Here is a 21,436-nt window from a genome sequence, read left to right on the forward strand (position 1 = left end):
AAGCGCTGAAGATGAGAGAAAATAACACTGACATATTTTGTTTTAGAAACCATGGCATCTAAAGTTACAAATAATGACACATCTTACTAGTGATCATGTGCTGAATGTTAATCCACCATCTACACTTTTCCACGAGTGGATAAAAGACTTCCGTTGGCTTCAAGTCCGCTATGAAACGTCTGTGGGATGGAGTTTTCAGGTAATTGTTAGCCACATTTAGCACAAGAACTTCAGTTTAATCCTTCATATAATCGCCATTTTAGAATAAGGTCAATATGTTAAATTTAACACCACGTACACCATCGCAAACGGGCTTGCACTGAGTAAACTATTATCGCTACTCCTAAAAAAAAAAAAACGGTATTGCTATTAACATGTATGCATATAGTAAGGTACGGTATGTGTCAAAAGCATCAGTGCGATATCAATTCAATTCAATTCAGCTTTATTTGTATAGCGCTTTTACAATGTAGATTGTGTCAAAGCAGCTTCACATAAATGGTCATAGTAACTGGAACAGTGTGGTTCAGTAACTGGAACAGTGTGGTTCAGGTTTTAGTGTTTAAGTTCAGTTCAGTTCAGTTTAGCTCAGTTCAGTGTGATTTAATCATTACTGAGAGTTCAAACACTGAAGAGCCAATTCATCGATGCGTAGCTCTACCAATCCTGAACTCCATTATGCCTCTTTACTTTCTCTTTACTCCTTTACTTTGGTGGAGTAAGGACACGGTGGAATCTCACTCCACTGAAGACGTACAATAGCCTACATATTTAATTTAGTTTAAGCGTAAAGATTTGTTTCAAAACTATTTCTAAATTCTATTCTAATCTCCAGCCAACAAATAAATAAACAATAAAAAATAATAAAAACATTTTACAGATGCAAATTATTAATAAAATGAAAAAAGCCCCCCGAGGTGAAGAAAGCATGGAGGCAGGGGTGTTCATTTGTATGTAGAAAATAATCAATTTGTAACGTTTTAATCCTTTATTTTAAATTTTTTTTCATATGTAAAGAAATCCTGAACTGCGTAGCTCTACCAATCCTGAACTATCAGACAGCACTTTTGAGAACAGCACAGTTATATCATTAACCGATTCATTCAAGCAGTGCGTGCAGGGCCGGTGAGCGCTCCGTGTATGCTTTGGTCACTCAGTTATGTTATAAAAATGTATTTTCTTGTGATAACAGGATTTCGTTGTGTCAAATTGTTTTTTTTGCTTGTTAGTTTGATTGTGTTAATTTCAAATCCAAGAAATCTGTTTGTATAAAACTTGTAGTAACGGTGCTTATAATTGGTGAGTGCGACTAAATTTTGGCTGATGCGCCTAAATTTTTTAAGTTAGGAGCACCGGTGCTACCAAGCAAAATGGTTAATTTCGAGCCCTGTTTTGGACGCGATATGTGAGCAGCCCCATACAGATTTAACCTGAGAGATACAGTACAAGCACTGATCTATAATCCATACGTGAGCCGCGCGGAGCGATTTACAAGTTACAACACAATTACACATACATTTTGCAAACTACACAAAATAAGGCAATTTTAATCGCACTTACATGTTATGATCTGGAGGAAAAAGAAACTGGTCCATTTGAACTGTAACAGTTACTGACAAAGTCCCTGTCAAAGTTTGACAAAGTCCCATAGTCTCTGCTGCTCCTTCAATAGCAAACACCCCGGATTGCAGCGCTGGTTATTGTATCAAAATTCAAAAAAATGACAGGAACAAACACAACACTAGGTTGGCTATACTGTGGTGTTGTGAAAATGACATTGAACCCTTTATTCCCCACAGCTGAGTCTCCATCTGACAGTGATCGTCATCTTTGCGTCATGATCAGTCCTGTGATCCTCTGCGCCTCCGCTAGTATCTGAAGTGAAAGCGCGTCCACATTTTACCATAACTGGAACTACATATTTGGTGATGTACCATATCGACATTGATGCGATCAAACAAAAGATCCGAACTTAACTCGATTCGTTTATTCGACTCTGAGTCAAATATTTTGCTAATGAATCAATAGTTTTAAACACGCTGCTCTTTCAGATTTAAACCTCCATTCGGTTTTAGAGCTGAGTTACACACTGCATGAAGACCATTTTCAAAAACCCATAACCGTACGTTCACACCGAAAGCGGCGAGAGCGTCCAAGGTCGCTCTGGCCGCCCTGGCGACAACGCTCTCTGCTTTCAGCTCCTGCGGCGAGAGCGTCAAAACTCGCTACATTGATCTCATATTTAAAGGAGCCGTTGCAGCATATCAGTTACATTCCTGCATAAAACATGTTTCTAGCGTGAAAATGTTGCGCACTTCTTATCAAATTAATTTATCAATGGAAGTTGCGTGTGGTGTGGCTTTGCTTTATTTATCCAATATGTGTCCATATATCTGAAATATCCTGAAGCAGCAGTACTGTTTTGTACTGTCACATCGCGTGAGATTCCCGCTTTTTTAAGATAAATTTATATAACATTAATGAACATCAGTAACTCGCCAGTAACTTATTTAATGTATGTTCCTGTAGGAAAAAATTGTAAATAATTGGAAACCCGGCGACCGCGATAATCAAACCCTTGGGAACAACTGTGGTCGGAACCAAAGTTCACAGGTCTGTGTTCTCTGAACTGCTATCAAGCGATGGACGTCTTCATTCTGATTGCTTGCCGCCGAACCGCGTCATAGCTCATTACCATAAAGTTGACTTCATTTCAACTCTCCTCGACGCGCTGCTCCTCGCCGCCTATCGCCACCTATCGCCGCCGGCTCTCATTGAAAATGAATGACTTTCGGCTACTTTGATGCTCTCGCCGCTTTTGGTGTGAACGTACGGTAATAGTGGCTCTTTAATGAGCAAATCATTTTCTGTCTGTTCTCTTTTTCTAAAAAGGGTTGTGCGTCTGTTCAGATAGCGTATATGCATTAACCCCTATAGAAGAAAAGAAAACATCGCAAAACACCAAACAGCCTTTTTAATTGTTGCCTCTTAAGTATGATCAATAACATCACAGACTCTAGCTTTAGTATGCTAATGAATAAGTACGGGCTCGTTCATAAAAATAAGCCACTACAGCAAATTAATTGTTCACTTTGCTTTTAGTAAATGACTCTCATCCAGACAATTATGCAGTAATTTGCTCCACTGTACAGTAATTTCTTCTGGAGAGAGCTTTGAGTTGTGTGATTTATTTAACAGTGCAATGCTTAAGAAATGAATACATAATTATACATTAAAAGCTTCTCATTCAGAAAGCTAAACACCTCTCTGGATTCCTTATGCTTTGGGTTATTTGTTTTTATTTTATGCCTTCGTAAGTCTGATGAATGTTTTAAGACTTTTTTTGTTGTTCGTCGGGTGACAGATTTAAAGGTGCAGTGTGTAAGTGATTGAACTAGATGTTGCAACCCTGGTTCAAAACACATGCAAGTGCAGGTTGCCAGATATTAACAGGAGCATGCATGGCTATAAACTGACTGGTCTTCTCATGTACACCTTTATTCAGTGTTAAAAAGGGTTCAAGAGTTCACACTTAGATAATGCTTGACAATTTAAGCAAGTTTGGCATGCTGTCTTGGGAGAGAACCCTGAGCTCGGAGATAGATGAGCCCAATTCTCCCGCCTGGTCAATAAGCATTAGGAGTGATATGAGATCAGGTAGTTCTTGATAGCTGCCCAAGAATGTTGGAGGTTCCAGAAGTTGAAGTTTGGGCTGGATATTTATATTCAGTTTAGAGTGATCCGATTGGCTAGTTAGTGATTAGTGATGGGGATCAGCTGTAGTCAATCCTATCACGTGCTCCTCTCGAAATTAGTTTAAGGAACTTCATCTGTAACGATACACCAAACCCACGATTCGGTTTGTATCACGATTTTTGACCCAAGATTCGGTTCGTATCACGATTTTTGACCTACGATTTGGTTCGTATCACGATTTTTGACCTACGATTTGGTTCGTATCACGATTTTTGACCTACGATTTTGTTCGTATCACGATTTTTGACCTACGATTCGGTTCGTATATATATATATATATATATATTTATAGGGCAAAGCAGTGCCGCAGTAGGTAGTGCTGTCGCCTCACAGCAAGAAGGTCGCTGGTTCGAGCCTCGGCTCAATTGGCATTTCTGTGTGGAGTTTGCATGTTCTCCCTGCGTTCGTGTGGGTTTCCTCCGGGTGCTCCGGTTTCCCAGAGTCCAAAGACATGCAGTACAGGTGAATTGGGTAGGCTAAATTGTCCATAGTGTATGAGTGTGTGTGTGAATGTGTGTGTGGATGTTTCCCAGAGATGGGTTGCGGTTGGAAGGGCATCCCCTGCTTAAAAACTTGCTGGATAATTTGGAGATTCATTCCACTGTGGCAACCCCGGAATAATAAAGGTACTAAGCCGACAAGAAAATGAATGAATGAATGAATGAATGAATATATATTATAATAAGTCAAAATTAAGTCAGTTTGTCCTTAAAACAAGATAATCTGCCAATGGAATTCTTCTTAGGAAAGTGGGGCTACTAAAAAACATCTGGCGATCTATTCATTTTGTAAAATAAATAAACAAATAAATTAAAACATTTAATTAAATCACAATATCAGATTTGTCCAATATCATGCATTCCTGAAAAATGCCCATGACCATCTGTATCTCAAGATTAATATCACTGTAGCATCAAGTTTTTTTCTCAGCTGCCTAATGAACTTCTCAGTCTTAATTGCACTTTGCCTCTCAGGCTTTTGGCACATTTTTTCTTCCCCATAAAGTGCCGGTTTCATCCAAACGCACTGTTGGCAAAGCCTCCACAATCACAGTTTCTCTGAAATTGGCACATTACACTGGCCTCCATCTGACCCCTGTTGTCACCCGCAGTAAAGACACGGATGCACACATACAGTAATGGCCTGGAATCAATTCACCCTGTCGGTTGTGTCCAAATCCTGATGTGCAGACAGAATTAAGCTGATTGACAGAGGGGAAAAACAGTCCAGATCCTGAGCCAGATAAAGTCACTGCACAACCTTTTCACTTAAGGAAAAAAAAAAAAAAAGTAAACCTAGGCATGATACAAATATACTTAAATTAGCACTGCAAACTAACAAATAAAACATGCATGGAGTTTTTTTTATGATATATATATATGTATATATATGTATATATATATACATATATATGTGCATGTGTGTGTGTGTGTGTGTGTGTGTGTGTATATATATATATATATAAATATAAATAATATTTATATAAATACGAAAACGCGGTAAAAATCAGACGAGGACTTTTCTTTTTCTGGACGGCTTTTGTAAATTGTTGGTTGGTTTTAGGGAAGTAAGTGGGCGGACAGGTCAATCGGTAAAATTGGTTGGGTTTAGGGAAGGAGGAGGGTAGGTCGGTTGCCCAGTTAATCATTCAGTCAGTCAGACAGACGCTCGTTCGACAGCGGCCTCTGGTGGGTTTACGCGAGAACAGCATGGGCGCGAACAGCACTTGTGAGAGACATTTGAGATGTAAAAAGCGTACACAGCGGCCTCTTGCAGATTCGTGAAAACAAAAACTGCAAAAATACTTACCTCCCGGGACATATTTCCCGGTCTCCAGAAACGTCCATGGGGTTTTCAGAATGAGACTGGGTTGTTTAAAAATAAGTTAAATCTTTGTAGACTGGAAATATATGTACTGTATTTCATTTATTTAAAAAATGTGGGTAATATGTTATAGATTAATTTTATTTAACAAATATTATATTAATCTTATTTTTTAATTCAATAAGTGTGCGGATAGGTAGAGGGCCTACAAGACATTAACCTTAATCCGGGCCTCCATAATGCAATTCACAACCATAAATAAACTGAAAACAGATATTTTTACAGTGTAGTTTAGACATCGTCTGGATTTATGAGGCAGTGCTAAGCATAAAAGATTATTTTTAAAATAATTTAAATTAATAAATAATTAAAAAATATATAAATAAAAAATAATATAAAATAACTTTTCACATTTATTTATTTAAATTATTAATTTTTTTTCAAAGAAGTCTCGTTTTTTTTATTTTTATTATTAGGACCAAATTCAGCTTTTCATAAAACTTTATTGCATTTTAAAATATATTGCAAAATGCATTTTTTTATTGTGATTCTACTTTTTTTTCAATATTTGAGCAAATACATCCAGCAGTGTCACACATTAGAGATGTCTTTTTAAAATAATTAATAAAATGTCAATTTAATAAATACATATAAATTTAATAAACATTAATCCGGGCCTGCATAATGCAATTCACAACCATAAATAAACTGAAAACAGATATTTTTACAGTGTAGTTTAGACATCGTCTGACTAAAACTGGATTTATGAGGCAGTGCTAGCCATAAGAGATTCTTTTTAAAATAATTTAAATTAATAAATAATTATAAAATATATAAATAAAAAATAATATAAAATAACTTTTTTTTATTTATTTATTTAAATTATTTAATTATTTACAAAGAAGTCTCTTTCTTATTGAATTATTAGGACCAAATTCAGCTTTTCATAAAACTTTATTGCATTTTAAAATATATTGCAAAATGCATATATATATATATATATATATATATATATATATATATATATATATATATATATATATATATATATACATATTATTGTGATTCTACTTTTTTCAATATTTGAGCAAATACATGCAGCAGTGTCACACATTAGAGATGTCTTTTTAAAATAATTTATAAAATATAAATTTATTAAATAAATAAAAATTTATAAACATTAATCTGGGCCTGCATAATGCAATTCACAACCATAAATAAACTGAAAACAGATATTTTTACAGTGTAGTTTAGACATCGTCTGACTAAAACTGGATTTATTAGGCAGTGCTAACCATAAGAGATTTTTTTTTAATAATTTAAATTAATAAATAATTATAAAATATATAAATAAAAATAATATAAAATAACTTTTTTTTATTTATTTATTTAAAATATTTAATTATTTACAAATAAGTCTTTTTTTTATTGAATTATTACGACCAAATTCAGCTTTTCATAAAACTTTATTGCATTAAAAAAAAAAAAAAAAAAAAAAAAAATATATATATATATATATATATATATATATATATATATATATATATATATATATATATATATATATATATTATTGTGATTCTACTTTTTTTCAAAATTTGTGCAAAAACATCCAGCAGTGCCACACATTAGAGATGTCTTTTTTAAATAATTTATAAAATATAAATTTAATAAAATTGAATAAACATTAATCCGGGCCTGCATAATGCAATTCACAACCATAAATAAACTGAAAACAGATATTTTTACAGTGTAGTTTAGACATCGTCTGACTAAAACTGGATTTATGAGGCAGTGCTAAGCATAAAAGATTCTTTTTAAAATAATTTTAATTAATAAATAATTAAAAAATATATAAATAAAAAATTATATAAAATAACTTTTCACATTTATTTATTTAAATTATAAATTTTTTTTCAAAGAAGTCTCGTTTTTTTTTTAATTATTAGGACCACATTCAGCTTTTCATAAAACTTTATTGCATTTTAAAATATATTGCAAAATGCATTTTTTTATTGTGATTCTACTTTTTTTTTCAATATTTGAGCAAATACATCCAGCAGTGTCACACATTAGAGATGTCTTTTTAAAATAATTAATAAAATGTTAATTTAATAAATACATATAAATTTAATAAACATTAATCCGGGCCTGCATAATGCAATTCACAACCATAAATAAACTGAAAACAGATATTTTTACAGTGTAGTTTAGACATCGTCTGACTAAAACTGGATTTATGAGGCAGTGCTAACCATAAGAGATTCTTTTTAAAATAATCTAAATTAATAAATAATAAAAAAATATATAAATAAAAAATAATATAAAATAACTTTTTTTCATATTTAATTATTTTCAAAGAAGTCTCTTTTTTATTGAATTATTAGGACCAAATTCAGCTTTTCATAAAACTTTATTGCATTTTAAAATATATTGCAAAATAGATTTTTTTTTTATTGTGATTCTACTTTTTTTTCAATATTTGAGCAAATACATCCAGCAGTGTCACACATTAGAGATGTCCTTTTAAAATGATTTATAAAATATTAATTTAATAAATTAATATAAATTTAATAAACATTATTCCGGGCCTGCATAATGCAATTCACAATCATAAATAAACTGAAAACAGATATTTTTACAGTGTAGTTTAGACATCGTCTGAGTAACACTTGATTAATCGGAAACTAATTTCCGGCATGTTAGAATCACTTCTTTGTTTTGAAAGACAAGAACAACAATATCCATGTCGATCTTTGAAATTTACACACTGCATAAAAGGGACACTCAAAAGTAGCATAAAATTGCTACATCAAATGATCCTAATTCCACTGTGCAAATATTATTATGAATTTAATTCGATTACCCATGCAATTACTTACACGTTTTCTTGCCGCATTGAATCTGCACCAATCAGCAGTTCATTTTCACTATAGGATTCAGCAGCAGTCACAGATTGTTAGCTTTAAAAAGTATTAATGTTGATTACAGTCGAGCAGCTTTTTCTCTTCGAGCCTTTAGACATGACTCTCCATTAGTCTGCATTGGTTTAGATCAGCTCTGACCTTGAGAAACACACGCAGGAAGAGCTTTCCATTCTGCTTCCAGCCAGAGTAATGACACTTCGGCTCATTTTGATGTTAATAAATGTGTAAATCTGTGATTTGTAATGCTGCCGTGAGACTCGCCGCTGTCATTGGCTCGGCGTGAGCTTCAATGCGAATTTCAACATTAATCTTTGATCTGATTCGATTAGCCGGAGCGTTTATGACGTTTAGTGGAAAGCTGCTCCAGTGTTAATGCAAAATGTGTTGAGGTTTGCTATTATTTCCAGAGGCATCGTGCATAAAACTCTGAATAGTTGTCACCCAAGTTTGAGTAATTATTATACATGCACCACCTTCACAGATAAAACACCATGGTATAACGGGTACATAATGAGGCTACAATGGTAATAATGTTTAAAATGTGCAGAAAACATAAGCTTTTTGTAAATAAATAAATAAATGTGTGCATTAAGTTTATTAAAAGTGATGATTTTAATAGTGTTGGCATGGTCGCTCAGTGGTTAGCACTTTCACCTTACAGTAAGAAGGTTGCTGGTTTGAGTTCTGGCTGGGCTAGTTGACATTTCTGTGTGGAGTTTGCATGTTCTCCCCGTGTTGGCGTGGGTTTCCTCTGAGTGCTCCAGTTTTCCCCACAGTCCAAACACACGCGCTGTAGGTGAATTGGATAAACTAAATTGGCCAGAGTGTATGAGTGTGTGAATGACAGTGTGTATGGGTGTTCCCCAGTACTGAGTTGAAGGTAAGCTGAAGGAAAATGAATGAATGAGCTTGATAATTTATAATGTAAGAAAACATTTGAATTTTAAGTTAGTATTTTATTATTATTTAAATGATTTTGTGTAAATTTGAATACAAAAAAATATGCTTTCCACAGTTAAGCAGCACAGCAGATTGCAGTGTTGATAATTATCAGATTTTATTCTTAAGTTAAAATAAATAAACAAATAAATAAAGCTACATATTGGAATGATTACCAGTGGATTGGAGTAATTACAAACAGACCAGCTATTCCACACAATTATTAATTAAATTTTTTTAATATTATGTTAAAAACAGATTGAATTACAATTACAGTTAAATTGTAATTATTTTAATTATTCTTAATATTTCAGCAAATTTATGAGGCAGTGCTAAGCATAAGAGATTCTTTTAAAAAGAATTTCAATTAATAGATAATAAATAAAAAATATATATTTTTATATTTATTTATTTATTAATTTAGATTCTTTAATTATTTTTAAAGAAGTCTCTGAGATATATATATATATATATATATATATATATATATATATATATATATATATATATATTTATATATATATATATATATATATATATATATAAAATACCACATTAGTACAATTAAATTAAAGACAATTTTTAAGCGTTTCACCCATTTTTTCCCGATAAAAACTCATGTAAAGTGTATCAAATTAACACTAAAAATATAATTTCAACCCAATTCTGGGTGTATTACAGACTAAACTAACTGCTTTTTTATTTATTAAATTAAAAGGACCAAATTAAGCTTTTCATAAAACTTTATTGCATTTTTAAATATGATATATTGCAAAATGGATATTTTTTATTGTGATTCAACTTTTTAAATATATATTTTGAGCAAATACATGCAGCAGTGCAACGCATTAGAGATGTCTTTTTAAAATAATTTATAAAATATTAATTTAATAAATAAATATTAATTTATTACATTTATAAATAAATAGTAAAAATAACAATAAAATAAATATTTTTATCCATTTCTCAGTGAATATGGATAATATATATATATATATATATATATATATATATATATATATATATATATATATATATATATATATACAGTTGAAGTCAGAATTATTAGCCCCCCTAAATTATTAGACCGCTTGTTTATTTATTTATTTTTTTGTTTATTTTTAGTCAATTTCTGTTTAAGGGAGGGAAGTTTTTTCAACACATTTCTAAACATAATAATTTTAATAACTCATTTCTAATAACTGATTTATTTTATATTTACCAGGATGACTGTAAATAATATTTGACTAGATATTTTTCAAGACACTTAAAGTGACGTTTAAAGGCTTAACTAGGTTAATTAAGTTAACTAGGCAGGTTAAGGGAATTAGGCAAGTTATTGTATAACGATGGTTTGTTCTATAGATTATCGAGAAAAAATATTGCTTAAAGCGGCTAATAATTTTGTCCCTAAAATGGTTTATAAAAAAATAAAAAACTGCTTTTATTCTAGCCGAAATAAAACAAAAAAGACTTTCTCCAGAAGAAAAAAATATTATCAGACATACTGTGAAAATGTCCTTGCTCTGTTAAACATCATTTGGAAAATAATAAAAAAAAAAAGAAGAAAGAAAAAAACGAAGGGGGCTAATAATTCTGACTTACACTGTATGTATAAAAAAAAAAAAAAAAAAAAAAAAAAAAAAAAAATATATATATATATATATATATATATATATATATATATATATATATATATATATATATATATATATATATAGATGCATTTAAACAAAACAAAACACACTTATTAAACAGATATATTTATTAAGATAATATTTTAGTTACCAAACAAACATATTTAGAAATTGAAAGATAATACAATAAAATTCAAGCAAAAACTAAAAAATAAATTAAAATTACAACCTACAAAATTCCAACTACATTTTTCCTTTTTTTATTTAGATCTCTTGATTTTTCCTCGTTTTTAAATTTGTATTTAATATTTTTCTATAACATATGAATGTGGGTGTACTTGTTTTTGGGCTATTATTGTAAGTTATATTGTTAGATAAGCTTTAGTACTAACTAATGTATATGCACAAATATAATATTCTGTAGCTTCCTATTAAAATATATGAATTTAAAAGAGAGATTTGTGAGGGGTGTGCTCATATTTGTCGAGTACTGTAAATATAAATACAGTATACATGAACTTATTATTTTTTTTTTTTCATTTTCAATGTTTTTTGCTAAATAATTTTTTAAGAAGTCTCTACTGTCATTATTGGGATTGTATTTACTATTATTGTTAATTTTGTCCAAAACACTAATTCTAATATTTATCAAAAACACTTTTTTTTTTTCAAGTGAATGCAATTTTAAGCCATTCATCCTTACAAAAACTCCTCATGTGAAGTGGATATTAACCAAATCAACACTTTTAAAAGTGCTGGGTTATTTCAACCCAATTCTGGGTGTAATACAGACGAAATCAACTGCTTGGATTTTTTTTTTCTTTTCAAATTAAATTAATAGGACCAAATTTAACCTAATATTTGGGTTAGTCCATAAATTACCCAATTTGGCTTTGAATAACCCAGCATTTCTGAAAGTCAAGGAATGGACTCATCTATTAAATTGGACTGTAAAACATGCTGGGTTTGTGTTGAGACAACATGGAGAAATCATGCTAACTTTAACAAATTTAAGTGGATTAAACATAAAACAATTAGGTTGTCCCAAAAAATACTTAAATAATTGTGTTTTTTCAGCTTATTTTAACTAAGTAGTATGAGTAAAACGACAAACGTCATTTTCTGAGTGTGTTTGACATTGGCTTTACCTTGGTTGAGTTAATCTGTGAGCGCTGAAGGTGGAATAACTGCTATAATCACAATTCCATGCATTAATTGAGGCTCTGAAGAGAAATAGTAAGGGTGATTATCTGAGCTGGATGTTTGCTGAATACAGAGCAGATTTATCCACCACAACGATTAAGTCTTCGCTCCCCGTGTGTTTGTCTTCAATCAACTGCTTATATATTCATTTTAAACTGTTGTTGTTTATATTTGTTTATCACTGTGTGCAATATATGATTACTGTGGGGGTGAAATCATATAAAAGAAATCAGTTATTAGATATTAGTTATAGTTATTAAAACTTATGTTTAGAAATGGGTTGAAAATGTCAAAAAATTTCCATTAAACGGATATTGGTAAAAAAATATACAAGGGGGCTATTAATTCAGACTTCAACTGTATGTGTGTGTGTTAAAATACAAGTAATTTTAATTTATTTTAGACTATATATGTAGATACAAACACCTATTTCACAAAAGTGTCTTTTTATGCTATGACGTCTATTGGTTATATTGGTTTTATATACATATATAATATATATACAGCTGAAGTCAGAATTATCAGCCCCCTTTTGATTTTTTTTTTCTTTTTCAAATATTTTCCAAATGATGTTTAACAAAGCAAGTGAATTTTCACAGTATGTCTGATAATATTTTTTCTTCTGGAGAAAGTCTTATTTGTTTTATTTCGGTTAGAATAAAAGCAGTTTTTAATTTTTTGAAAAAACATTTTGGGACAAAATTATTAGCCCCTTTAAGCTAATTTTTTTTTTCGATAGTCCACAGAACAAACTATCATTATAGAATAACTTGCCTAATTACCCTAACCTGCCTAGTTCACCTTATTAACCCAGTTAAGCCTTTAAATGTCACTTTAAGCTGCATAGAAGTGTCTTGAAAAATATCAAGTATAGTATATAGTATTATTTACTGTCATCATGGCAAAGATAAAATAAATCAGTTTTTAGAAATAGGTTTTTAAAATTATTATGCTTGGAAATGTGCTGAAACAATCGTCCCTCCATTAAACAGAAATTACAGAAAAAAATAAACAGGGGCGCTAATAATTCGGGGGGGGGGGGGGGGGTATAAATATTTATATATATATATATATATATATATATATATATATATATATATATATTTTTATATATATATATATATATATATATATATATATATATATATATATATATATATATATATATATATATTTATATATATATATATATATATATATATATATATATATATACATATATTATATATATATATATATATATATATATATATATATATATATATATATATACATATATTATATATATATATATATATATATATATATATATATATATATATATATATATATATATATATACACATATATTATATATATTTACTTTTATGCATTTAAAAAAACATACAAAAATTCAAAGAGAACCTCAGTTCATTAGGGAGATTGCAAAAGAGCAGCTTCTGCTTTAAGCTGAACTGTCTGAATATCTACTATTAAATGTCTACTATTCATAAATATACAGAAAAATGGAAAATACAGTAAAACACTCTCAATCTGTTGGAATGCGTCGATCGGATGGCGGTTGAGTTTGTGGCGAAATATTATTGGGATATCGCTGAAAGGAACTGTGAACAGCTCTGCCAGAGCGCGCCTGAAGCTTTTCTGCAAGTTTATCTTATCTGTTTTTAGTCACTTAACGCATAGTTTTTGAATGAACAGGCATGCGTGTACTAGTTCCAGATGCAATCATGAGGCTGTTTTTGCACAGAGATTGAAGTAATCAATCAGAGAACTGAAGAAAGTGCATTACTTCGATCATTTTAATACAGCATAATTATAATGAAGTCCAAAAATTATAATTATTTAATTTCCCTGGCCCACCTGCAGGATCGCGGAGGCCCACCGAATCCCTGGTTTAAAGTATACCACAATAAATATTTTATATATTTGAACTGAATCGCATTAATATATTTCTTTTGATCATTAGTTTGTTTGGATTATGCAATTAACAATACATTAGCTTACTACCTGTGACAAACTGAGGTATTTGATGCAAGCATTAAGTAGGGCCGGTTGAAGAATGTTGCTTTAATGGAATTTGATACCGCACACTGAATGGAAAGAAAAACCCTCCACATTTCGTGATGCCATCACTTCAAAAATGGCTGTTTACCCGACTCTTAATCAGAGTATTGTCTTGTCCACTTAAACATATTCAGTGAAAGTGCCAGATGATGTCGCAAGCTGTCAAAGACAGTGCATTCCTCTGCCTTTAAGTTGATTCCATGCGCCCTCAAATGTTTCATCAAGTTTGACGTGTTTTTCTTCTTACATGCACGTTTTGTAAAGCATCTGCTTTACAATGGTGTCTCAGAATCCTTGCTTGTAAAATATAGCCACACATTAGAACAATTAGTGTAAGCAAATTTGATAAACACGATAATGTGTATTGATTAATCTGAAAGGAGTTGCACACCGGATGCTTTGAACTGCGCACGTTGCCTACAGAACATGCGTGTGTTCCCTAAGCAACAAGAACAAATGCCTTACATCGCTGATGGTGTCCGTAGACCTCAAGGTTGTTAAGTATGAAATGTTTATAGATGGTGTGGCCCAATGCATACCTATGTGTGCCTTTGGTGTACCCCTTAATGCTTTTTACATCCTTAGCGGAGCACCAGTGGCACTAAATTAGACTTTTAGAAAGGCTACTTTTTACTTTAATTATTGTTCACAACAGATACTTTTATTCTACCTGCATATAATGTTTGGCATGTAATGGTACGTTTACTTGAGTATGATTTTGCAGTGCTCTTTCCACCATTAATAGAAAATAATTGGGCTTACTGATCTTTTTTCCACATGCAGGAACAGTGGATTCTGCTTGCATGCACTCACTTTAGACCAAAATATCTGAACAGAAGAACAAAGTCTGGAGGAGGAGAGCGAAACGCAGGCCAGACGCTGATAATGGAGGCGCAGCTGTTTCTCCTCAACTGGAAATACGGCGGCTTGAAAAGAAACTCAAGGATGAATTGGGGTGAGTGATCTAATGTGCATTTATTTGCATTTGACCGGCGACTGATGAGCAGAACGTCCTGAAGCTCCCTCTGAAGATTTGCACCTATTTACAGAAATAGCATCTTTTTTTGGGTCATTTACGCAAAAATAAAAAAATAAAAATGTTTCAAATTAGAATCTTTTTATTTCAAATGTGTAGTAAATATTATTTGCAGTTTATTAAATAAGAAATGTTTTTACTCAAACATGACTACCTAAATCATATATCATTTAGTTTCACAATCTGTATATGTATACCTTAGTGTGAAAAAGACTCTGCCCCCTTACTGATTTCTTATTTTTTGCGTGTTTGTTACACATTGTTTCAGATCCTCAAACAAATTTAAACATTAGTCAAGATAACAATCATTCAGTTGTAAAATTAAGGATTTTATTATTAAGGGAAAACCTAATCCCCTGTGAGATAGAGCCCCTTTACCCCTTATTAAAACATCTTTTAACTCTGTTACGATCACCAGCGATCTAGCGTGTGCAGATAGCTGGAGAACTATTAAATGCCACTTTAATGAACTACAAATCCCAGAAGTCATTGCACACACACAGACGCACACACCAGTTCCTGATTCCTCTTAATTACACACACACAGTGGGATTATAAATACACCTCACTCACACACACTTTGCTGAGTCTAGTAAGCTGTAAGTGAGCAATTCTCCTTGTTTAGCCTTGCTGTGTTTTAGACGCTTGCCTTGTTTACTGTTTTTTGATGTTTTGCCGCCTGTCTTGACCATTCACCTGTACTTTTGTAACGAGGAGACTGACACGGAGGGATCCATTTTGCAGTATTTAATAGACACAGTTCAATCACATACATACAACACGCACTAAAGTGCGAACTCACATCAACAGCATTCAATATTGGTCGTGGGGCTGGCGGCTGACAGACACAGGGTGATATATCAGGCATGGATCAGTGGCAGGCGGGGTCAAACAGTGCACAGGAGATCAGGCAGGGAACAACGCTCAGAAATGTTGGCCGTGGCTGAACAAGACTTCGCAATGAACTGGTGTTTGAGTGCGGCTTATATAGGGAGCGTGGGTCGTTAACAGGATTCAGTTCAGGTATGTGCACAATCAGTTTAGGTGGATGATGTAATGCTTAGAAGTCCGGGGATGGAGGCCTCTGCTGGCCAGTGAGGGGAATGACTGGGACCGAGTCGGTGACAACTTTGACTACGCTTTTGGATTTTCTTAATTCTCCTGTTTGTCCCTATTTTGGCCATTGCCTTTCTGGCCAACTCATTACACTCTGTTTTATCACACATGAGTTCAATTTCTCTAGCCACCTCCAGGCCTGCTTACTGCCACAGCTGTTTGCAATCAAGAAATTACTTAATTAGGACCTGCCTAACAAAGTGAAGTATACCAAAAGATCCTCAAAAGCTAGACATCATGCTGAGATAAAAAAAAAAAAAATCAAAACACATGAGAAATAAAATAATTGAGATCTGGAGAAAACTATAAAGCCATTTCTAAAGCTTTGGGACTGCAGCGAACCACAGCTAATGCCATTATCTACAAATGGCAAAAACATGGAACAGTGGAGAACCTTTTCAGGAGTGACTGAACAACGCGAATTACCCCAAGAACGCAGCAACAACTCATCTAAGAGGTCACAGAAGACCCACAACAACATCCGTAGAACTGCAGGCCTCACTTGCTTCAGTTAAGGAGAGTGTTCATGACTCCACCATAAAAAAAGAGCATAAAGGCTCATCTCGGTTTTGCCAGAAAACATCTTGATGATCTTCAAGACATTTGAGAGGATACTATATGGACAGACGAGTCAAAAATGGAACTTTCTGGAGGATGTGTGTCACATTATGTGTGGCATATGTGTAAGACCACATTTCAGAAAAGGGAATATCTTACCAACAGTAACCTGTGATGGTCTGGGGCTGTTTTTCTGCTTTAGGACCTGAAAGACTTGCTATGAACAAAATGGAACTATGGTTTCTGCTGGTTACCAAAATATCCTGAAGGAAAATGTCTGGCCATCTGTCAGTGACCTCAAGCTGAAGGGAACTTGAGTTCTGCAGCAATACAATCATACAAAAACACCAGTAATTCCACTTCTGAATGGCTAAAGGGAAACAAAATGGAATCTTTGGAGTGGCCAAGTAAAGCCCTGATCCGAACCCAATTGAGATGCTCTTGCAGGATCTTAAAAAGGCAGTTCATGCATGAAAACCCTCAAAAGTGACTGAATTAAAACACTTTTGCAAAGAAGAATGGGCCAGAATTCCTTTACAGCGCTGTAACAGACTGATTGCTAGATCTGGAAAACACTTGATTGCGGTTGCTAAGGGTGGCACAACTAGTTATTCGATTTAGGGGCAAACACTTTTTTACACTCTGCTTTATATAATTTTGTATTTTGTTTCCCTATAGTATTAAGAAATAATTTCTGACACAAACACTTTTTGACAGGTTTTATGAAAATCACCCTTGTAGGGATAAATCAATTAGACAAATTCTTCTATCAATGTGCGAGTCTTTCTCAGGCAAGGCCTTTTCACCGCTGTGCTGCTTCATTAAATGGCTCACACGCCGTCTTTGTTTTCGATAATTATCCAAGGCGTCAGTCGTTAATTATCTGCTCATTTGCATTCGTGCACGTGACGAGCGCGAGACTCTGCCTGTCAAACCAACACACACTTTCACACATGCCGAATCTCTGACAGCTGACGTGCTTTCAGTCAATGCAGATTCTGCTTTTCTCCGGATTCAAAGGCATAATGAGGGAACGAGTGCCACTGAAAAGCTTCAGATGAAAGAAGAAGAAAAAACAGCATAGAACTGAAAGATGACTTTATAGGCAGACACGCTCAACATGTCAACATGAAACACCGCTATTGAAATGTGATGTATTTTACTAGTAAAACAGGATATTCAGGGAAAGAATCGCCTTGGGAAAGTGCAGACAGGATATGCTGATGGATTTATAGAAAAAAAAAAAAAAAAACGTATGAGTCTTATGTTGTTTTATTGTATTGTTTCAATTGTACAATAATTATACAATTGTACCCAGATACTATTAAAATGATCACTTTTTATAACACATTTACGCTTCTTAATTAGTGTATTTATTTATTTTATTTTTTATGTTTATTTTATTTCAGTTTTGTTTATTTAGTTAGTGTGTTAATAGTGTTTGTATAACAGTTCTGTCTGGTTCTCGAATCTGATTGGCTGATAGCCATGCAATATTCTGCAATAACCGTACTCGTATGGCCTCCTCACCCTTGTGTATTACTCCGCCCGTATTAGAGTGACAGCAGATCAATAAACGCACTACAGTTTGACAAATATCGCAGCTGTTGGACAACATCATGTACTTTTGAGGCTTTTTTAGGCAAGAATGTAGTTGTTTACATTTCAACTATGCAGTTTATTTTTAAGGAAAGTGCCTATTTTAAATATTTATCATTTCTAAGATTCAGCATGAGGGCGGCCATGAGTCTGTTAATGAGCAGAGCAAAGAAATTGATGGATGACCGACACAAGATGGTAATAGAGACTGCATAATAAGTCCCTAGGGGATAAAAATTCAGCGTTTTCTTTTCGTATTTTAAACTACAGCTTATCAAATCATTATAAAACAGGTAAGTAACATTGTAAGTCGATCTCTGTCTCTTGTATTTGCTGTATTTATACTATAGTAATCTGCTAGTGTTTGCTTTGCTTTGGCTTTTTTCTGGGTTAATTATTGTGATCTCCCAATTGCAGCAGAGAAATACTGGGAAATCTCTGTAGACTGATGGCATTTCATGCTGTTCAGCCTTATAATCTTAATATGGCAGCAAAATCAGCTGTTTTGTCATCACTTTAGACATTACGCTAGAGAATCACTCAAACACTAGCTCTGAAGTGACGTTGGTGAATTAGTAATGGTTTCTGCTGTTCTGACTTCAGCTGCAGATGTGAATGAATGACGGGAGAAAGTAGTTCCTTGTACTAAAGGATTTTTGAGACTCTCCAAGTTAGATTTTAATTTTTATACACACGATCATGTCTTTAAACTGTTGTATTCGTAGCAGTGTGATTATGGCTGCATATTGTCGCTAGTGGGGCACTAAGGAACTCGGCCTGTGGCCTCGAGCCTACACATGCCTCCCACCAGTGCCCATATACAGCCACATTGCACTGCTACTCATATGATATTGCTTATTTTTGAACAATACAGCATTTATTATTCATAGTTTAACATTCATTAATGCATTATTAAAATTCACAGTTGTGCTTGTTAAATTTAATCACTATTAGTTAACAAGAAATAACTATTAATGACTTTATTTTTAGTAACTAATGTTAACAACAATGAATAAATACAGTAATAGATGTATTCTTCATTGTTTATGTTAGGAAATACTGATAAAAACTAAAAACTAATAAAATTACAAACTAATGCAACTATATTGGGAAGTGTTGAAAATAATACTGCTAATGAAAGTGTTGTAATTATTATAATGTAATATCTAAATTTGATGATGCTAAAACCAATATAAAATAGCCTATAAAATAGTCAATAAAATGTTGCAGAATGTGTTGCAAAAATACTGTAAATGAAAAGGTTATAGTTATTAAAAATTTAACATTATTTAATAAAATAAAAACGATCTATTTAAGTTGTTGTACATTTGAAATTTTTGCAAAATAAAAATGCTAAAATACAAATAAAGTAGATAAAATGTATAAAAAAATTTAAATGTCAATAATAATAATAATAAAAAACTACAAACTAATATTAAAAACTAACGCAACCTTATTGTGAAGTGTTGAAAATAATACTGTAAATGAAAGTGTTATAATTATAAAACGTGATAATATAAAAAATAGATCTACTTAAAATTGTTGTAAATTTGATGATGCTAAAAGCAATATAAAATTGTCTATATCTATAAAAATGTTGCAGAATGTGTTGTAAAAATACTGTAAATGAAAAGATTATAGGTGTTAAAAATGTAACATTATTGAATAAAATAAAAATGATCTACTTTAAATTGTTGTACATTTGAAAATTTAGCAAAATAAAAATGCTAAAATCTAAATAAAGTATATAAAATGTATAAAATTGTTTTAAATGTCAACAAAAAATAATAATAACAACAATAATAATAATAATTATTATTGTGCTGTCCAAATGATAATCTTTTTATTTTATATTTTGAATATATTTTATCAGCATATTGCAGAATATTTTTGAGTAAAAAAAAATTGTTTTACTCAAACACATAACTTTATAAATCATAAATTAATTGGTTACTTGATTAATATACTTGTATAATTTTATATAAGAAATCTACTTACATTTGCTGTAAATTTGATAATGCTTAAAGCAAAATAAAAATGATAAACTAAAAATAAAGTATAGAAAAATGTGTAAAAATGTATAATAAAAAACATAAAAAACAAAAATATTTAACTAATTACATTACATTAAAAATGTTATATATACAAGTAGCCAATAAGGAATCATTTTCAAAATGCGTAATAAATATATAATTTGATACAATAATGTAAACCCACATACACATGCACACACACAATGTTTGTAAAAAAAACTAATGCTTAAATGCAATGAATTCATTTTCATAGGCATTGATTATGAATTGTGTTTATAAACACTTTTAAAAAAGCTTCATGTTATTAATAGAAATATGTTTTTGTGGAATTTGCATTAAATCCACTTATTAATTTAGTCTCTGTGTTACTGGAGTTGATTGTAATGTTTGCGTTGATTATTTGATTGTTTGCACAATCTGCACATGCTCACAGATGGAGCGTCTTTCTGAAACACACTCTGCTTCGTCCTCATGAAACACAGTGGACTTGTTCTAGTATTAATCCTCCAGAAACAGACAGAGAGCAGTTTTGCATTCCACCCAGCACACTAACAGGACATGATCACTACAGCGAAAACAACAAGAGCATTAAAACACACCCCAGCTCACACACAAGCAGGAAGAACTGTATTTTTTAAGGTGTTTTATTTACTTTTTACTCATACTTTGAGTTTATGGCAGCTACTTTTACTCACACAGCACTCATTTTTCAAAATAAAAGTTTTTTTTTTTTTTTTTTTTTTA

General features: G+C 32.0%; 3 protein-coding genes across 7 annotated transcripts in view; 2 read left to right on the forward strand and 1 right to left on the reverse strand.

The window, feature by feature from the left end:
- Positions 1-21,436, forward strand: part of cpsf2 (cleavage and polyadenylation specific factor 2) — a 495,879-nt gene that overhangs the window by 233,847 nt on the left and 240,596 nt on the right. The gene's annotated exons all lie outside the window — the stretch shown is intronic.
- The window catches only part of LOC147832348 (uncharacterized), a 298,807-nt gene that overhangs the window by 73,079 nt on the left and 204,292 nt on the right, over positions 1-21,436 (forward strand). For both annotated transcript variants that reach the window (XM_087299007.1, XM_087299006.1), the window contains exon 3: positions 15,134-15,305. In XM_087299007.1, the coding sequence (XP_087155133.1) occupies positions 15,236-15,305 (70 nt within the window). In that variant the 5' untranslated portion in view covers positions 15,134-15,235. The remainder of the gene's footprint in view (positions 1-15,133; positions 15,306-21,436) is intronic.
- tmem121ab (transmembrane protein 121Ab) overlaps positions 1-21,436 on the reverse strand; it is a 119,238-nt gene that overhangs the window by 49,109 nt on the left and 48,693 nt on the right. The window lies entirely within an intron of this gene.

Source organism: Danio rerio, chromosome 20, assembly GCF_052040795.2.
Source record: "Danio rerio strain M-AB ecotype USA chromosome 20, GRCz13ab, whole genome shotgun sequence".
In the NCBI taxonomy this organism is placed as follows: Eukaryota; Metazoa; Chordata; class Actinopteri; order Cypriniformes; family Danionidae; genus Danio; species Danio rerio.